The sequence below is a fragment of the Hevea brasiliensis genome, chromosome 13, assembly GCF_030052815.1.
Source record: "Hevea brasiliensis isolate MT/VB/25A 57/8 chromosome 13, ASM3005281v1, whole genome shotgun sequence".
Taxonomy (NCBI): Eukaryota; Viridiplantae; Streptophyta; class Magnoliopsida; order Malpighiales; family Euphorbiaceae; genus Hevea; species Hevea brasiliensis.
The window spans coordinates 18,872,791-18,878,806 of NC_079505.1; the positions used below are offsets into that span (position 1 = coordinate 18,872,791).

The window sequence follows — 6,016 nt, forward strand, 5'->3', positions numbered from 1 at the left end:
TCTGCCAAATAATATACTGTCTTAATTATGTCGACATATGACAAAAAGGAGTTGAGAATATCAAATGCCTACTTTTTCTATCTTCTTCCAATTTGATGAATGAATTACTTATGAGTTGAAAATCTTTGAAAAATATCCAATCCATTGGACTAAATTCTTTCAATAAAATAAATTTATATTTTGCTTTATCAAAAATCTTTGATGATGTAGCCAGTTACTGCATAAACAGTGATGTAATAATTATAATAAATAAATAAATAAATGAGTCGTTAAAAATATTCAAATTATTAAGATAAATGTACAAATTCAAGCACATTCAATTATAATATAGAAAAAAAAATAAAATATAAGATTTATATGATTTGGTTATAAGATATATATTCACAGCTAAAATATGAGCGAAAAATTTCACTATGATGAAAAGTATAAAATAATATTTTCTTAATTTCAATAGGATTATTCTAAAATTCACTCTTTTCTATAATAAGTAAAAATTATAATATTTATACGAATTCATATCATAAGAACAATGTGGGAATCTCGAAAATTCATTCATATATATAATTAATTAGAAGACGAGGCATTTCACTGCTTTAGAGAGTCATAGTTACTCTCGTATTTGATTGAATATCTTCATTTTGGCACTCAAATTACTGTGCATATTGAATGAATATCAGCAAGAACTATCACAATACTTGAGCTTATTGCCATAAACCTCATCAAATATTCAATTTATATTGTATCATAATTTAACACAAAATAAAAATCATATGTCAAATACAAAACTATATTATAACACAAATGTGCATGATCAGAATCAGCACAGAACCTATATATATGGGTGAGCATCCATCAATTTGGTTCAGTTTGATTTGAAAAATCAAAGAACTGAATAAATGAAAATTTTAATATGTCAAATCAAATCAAATCGAATTAGAGAGAAAATTGAATAAATCAAACTAAATAAACCAAAATTTTTAGTGAATCAAACTAAACTAATTTAGTTTGATTTGATTCAGTTGATTTGAGCTTCATATAGAGCTTCTTTTTTTTTTTAATCTTATTTTGAACTCATTTTAAAATAAATTTTAGTTATATTAATTTTCTATTTTTAACTATATTATGAGATTTAATAATAATTAATTAAATAATATTTAATTCAGATTGATGTAACTATTTTTTTTTCTCAAAAATCTATCTGAATTAAATAAATCAATGTTTAAAATTAAAAATTAAATAAAATCAAATTAAAAAAAATTAACCAAATTTTTACATTAAATCAATTGGATCGATTTTCAATTTAAATCGAACTCTACTCTCCCTAAAGCTATTAATTGTTGATTAATTTGCCACATCCACCTTCACAGTCAAAGCATAAGTCTGCAAATTGAATTAAGGCGACTAAAGCCCTATTTGGCATTGAGTTTTAGAATCTGAAATTGTTTTTTTGAATAAAAGTATCATTTTAGATGCTGTTAAGAAAAGCAGTTTAGAAAAAACTGTTTTGTTATTTTAGTATTCTTATGACTAAAACTGATCAAATTTAATTTTTAATTATTTTTTAACACTCCCTAACTAGTATATTTAAAAAAATGATTTTCTCAACAACAGTTTCAATAGCATTACCAAACAGGTCCTAAATGATTCAATAAGAGACCGCATGAGCATTACTTGAAATTTTTCCAAAACGCCTACTTTTAAAAAGGAAAAATTAAACCTTTTTAAATTTTCATAATTACATCTATTTTTTTTTTAATTTTAACAATTATATCTTAATTAAAAAAATTAATTATAAATTTATTGATTGATTAAAATAAAATTTATGAAAATTATAGTAACGAATTAGGATAAAATTATACAATTTTAATTTGAATCATTGAACAAAACTATACAATTTTAAAATTGAGAAAAATTCTTAAAATAAAAAAAATAAAAATAATTATGAAAATTTGAAAAATTTTAACACTTTTTTTTAACCGTAAAGCTTTTTAGAAACCCAAAAGACAAATATTTCAAGTTAAAAATAAAAATATATATTCCCTGCATCCACAAATAACAGTCACATTTAAAGTTTTCATAGTTATTAAGAAAATAATTGGATAGCCTCATTTTTATAAAAAAAATATTAATAATTTACTCAATTACCTTTTATCCAAATTGAGTAATTACTTTTATACTATTTCTATTTGTTTTAGAATGAGGTGATAATATTAGTCTAGAAAATTATACAAATATTTATTATATTTTACAAAGATAAAAGGTAAAATTGAAAAAAAATAATTAATTTTCTTTGATCTTCTAAACATGACAGATAATTTTAGATAAAATAAAATATCAAATATAACTATTATTTATAAATTGAGAGATTATTTGTTTTTGCGTTAGAAATTAGTTGAGAATTTTGAGAAATAATTGATTTATACCTTTCTTGAAGCCAAAACCACTATCTCTAACAAGTTCTTGCTAAATAGGAATGATAACGAAGTAGGTCAAGTGTGGGAATCACACTAACCCTCGTAAACTTAGTTGACTACTATTATATTCGAATCTCACTCACCCAACTCTCATAAGCTCAAGTATTTGAACCATTCAATTGTGAAATTCCTCATCACTCACAGCTTGCTCTCACATGCTTCTTCACACGCCACACTTTTTTTCCCACGTTGAGAATATATGGCTTTATAGAATGGATTGTGCCTTGAATTAAAGCACATTATGCCCCAAATCTTAAATGAGGAATTCATATCATATATTGATCAAGATTTTTAAATATTCATCAATTCCAAAATCTTGACCATGTGAGAAAATTGCCAAGCAAATGATTGTATTCAATTAATGTGAAAGCTGCATATGATGGATTTTACCCAATGTTTATATTCTTGGGCCATAGCAATCTTGAAGCCAGGGTTGCCATTAAATTGTGATTATTCATTAAGTGGAATGTGTGGGTAATTCAAGATATATTTTAACAAAACTCCACTTCAACTTGAATTTCTCAATTACAAATTAGAAAATTCTTTAATTGCCTTCACCTTACCCATCACAAATTAGAGAACTTGATTATTTCCATCCTACCCCATCAAGTCTTGGCTCTTGTGAACACCAATTAAGTTTAAGTAATGCTTAAACTTGACTATAGGGATAGACTTTGCAAATGTTATAGATAAGGAATAATTAATGTTGCTGTGAGTCTCTTTTGACCAGTCTTAAAGCCTTGTCAGTCTGTAACACAATGAAAATAAGTGAGTTTAGTGACTTATTGGTGAACTACTCTAATGTTCAAGTTAGAGTTTGATTGAAAAATTATTTGAGAATGAGAGAATTCAGTAATAATTTCAGTAGAGTAAGTATACCTGATTTATGCCTTATTCTGGTATTATAGATTGAAAGCTAGAGAGACGTTGAAGTGAGTTCTGAGAATCTCGGCATGCTCGGTTGTTTTCCTGAAATTCTCGCCTACAAATCTGTCTCCATTGTTGATTCGTTCTATCAATGCTCGGTTGGTTATTCCTTAAGCCTGTAGTGCGAGCATTCGACACCACCATTACTCAGATTGCTTCACCTACGTGTATGCTCAGTTCAGACTTGGCCTTGCCATTTGATGCTCGAACTGGTCAGACCTTTGCTTTCATGACTTCTTAATTGTGTTGACCTTCTGACTGAATATTTGACTCTTTGACTACCATGTTGATTTTTTAACCGAGTGTTGACTCTTTAACTTGGGGAGTTATGTCAATAATCTACGAGATCTGCATACCTGCATCTTTAAAGTGGTCTTACCTCCCTTCTGTGTCGTCTACCTACAACAATACTATATCATTACTCTTCAAATGCATCCTCTTCAACAGATTCTTTCACCTCTTCTTCATTTTGGACTTGGGCCTTTTTATTATCATGGTCACACATGGTCTTTAATAGAGCATTACTAGCAAAAACAAGCTTGGAAACTTGCTGGAATAGCTTCCTTAAAGGAAGAGAGATTCTCAGTTCAGAAGTGAGGTGGAACATGGGGAATAGGGAAACTATTAAAAAATGCCTGGGTTCCAACTTAGAAATTTTAGGGTTCAAGCACCTTAACCATTCCCTAGGGTCCCATACTGAGTTGTAAAGCTTCTTAACAATGAGAAAAAAGGATGGGATTGTATTTGGGAAGTTAGATGGTGGCATATGTTCACCCAATAGGAGGCTAGTGTTGTTAAAAGAATCACAGTGGAGCTAGGAGATGTTCTAGACAAATTAATTTGGCATCTGTCAAAGGATGGTTTGTTTGGAGTTAAGTCTGCATTATCATATTCTAAAAGCTAATTCAAAAGAGTATATGTAAATTCTTAGTCCAATCAACATTATAGAATATAATTTAGGGAAATTTAGTGTTTAGTCCGTAGGTTTTATCATTAAAATTTATAAATTAAATTTTTTTGATTTAAATCAAAAATTAAAAAATTTAAATTTTTAATTTTGAGATTAAATTTCTTAATTTATTAATTTAAGTTAAATTTAATTTCTTAATTTTTTATTTTTAAGTTAAATTAAATTTAAATTAAAATTTTCCAACTAAATTTGATAAAAAGTTAAAAATAAACTAAGTATAAAGTGGACGTTTTTTAAATTATTGGAGTTAAGTTTGAATTTCAATCAAAATGAAATAAAAAAAATTAGATTATTTAAATTATATCTCAAAATTTTAAAATTATGTTAAACAAAATAACTTAATTGAAAAATTATATAATTCTTTTTAATTTTTTAATAATTAAAATTTTATATTATTTATGAATTTTAAATAATAATAAAAAATATTTTTGCCAGGAACGACAATAAACAAGGTTACATGTTAGTGCCTCCTCCCCTCAAGGAAAACCTTACAGAATCACAGTTCAGGGATTCAGAACCAAAATGGCTTCCCAAACCCTAACGGACCCAACTCTGATCTCTATGGATCCAATTTTCCACATCCTCAAAATCGTACCTTTCTCCGTCCTCCGCCCTCCCCGCCTCCGCCTGAAGCTCCCCAGCTTTACTCTCCCCTCGCCGATGACCGTATTTGCGCTAGTCGTCTTGACCTACTTCATGGTGGTTTCCGGCATTGTCTACGACGTAATTGTGGAGCCGCCAGGCATAGGCTCTACTCAGGATCCGGCTACCGGCTCTATTCGCCCCGTTGTTTTCCTACCTGGTCGCGTCAACGGCCAGTATATCATTGAGGGTTTGTCCTCTGGGTTTATGTTTGTGCTTGGTGGAATTGGAATTGTGCTTATGGATCTTGCGCTGGACAAGAATCGAGCTAAGAGTGTAAAAGTTTCGTATGCCTCTGCTGGGATTTCATCGCTGATCATCGCCTATGTAATGAGTATGCTCTTTATTCGCATTAAGATCCCTGCTTATCTTAGGTGAATTGAGTTAATGTGACTGGGTTTTGTATGAGTTTTTTTGTTTGCCTTTTATTTATGTCAGTCGGACTATGGATTTTATCATTCATCTGAATGATTCAGTAGTGTTTTCACTGAATAGCTATTTGCAAGGTTGGCAAAGTTATAAATCTTATCATTGCCCAGGTCACTCTGATATTTCTTGGTGAAATTTTATTATAATTGGAGTTTGTGATAAATTCAATAACTTCAATTACTCGTTTGAAGCTTACACGTGTGTGCACTGCTTGTGATTAAATTATAACTTTTTTTTTTTTAGTATAATTACACATGTAGGAATTCTTCACAAACAAATCTTTATACATACAATTTCAGAACTTCACAGGCAACATATTTTGTGCCCTTCTAGGATTTTATGGGTATGCATTATTGATAGAAATAAAGCTAGAAAAGCATGTTAGTTAAAAGTTGGTACTATGAATGATAGTAAAAGGCTTGATGCAATGGAACAATTAGCTTCCCACAAAGCTAAATTTACTGTTTTCTCTAATTCCTAATATCAAAGATAACTTTTTTATGGAAATTTTACTTTGAAGCTTAAATTCATGTACGAAAAATAATCTTAAATTGCCAAACTCTATTTAAGCTCC

General features: G+C 28.9%; 1 protein-coding gene across 1 annotated transcript; it reads left to right on the forward strand.

Moving 5' to 3' along the window:
- Positions 1 to 4,812: 4,812 nt before the first annotated feature.
- Positions 4,813 to 5,505, forward strand: LOC110649642 (uncharacterized). The gene has a single exon (XM_021804308.2). The coding sequence runs from the start codon at positions 4,894 to 4,896 to the stop codon at positions 5,389 to 5,391; it is 498 nt and encodes a 165-aa protein (XP_021660000.1). The 5' UTR covers positions 4,813 to 4,893; the 3' UTR covers positions 5,392 to 5,505.
- The last annotated feature ends 511 nt before the right edge of the window (positions 5,506 to 6,016 follow it).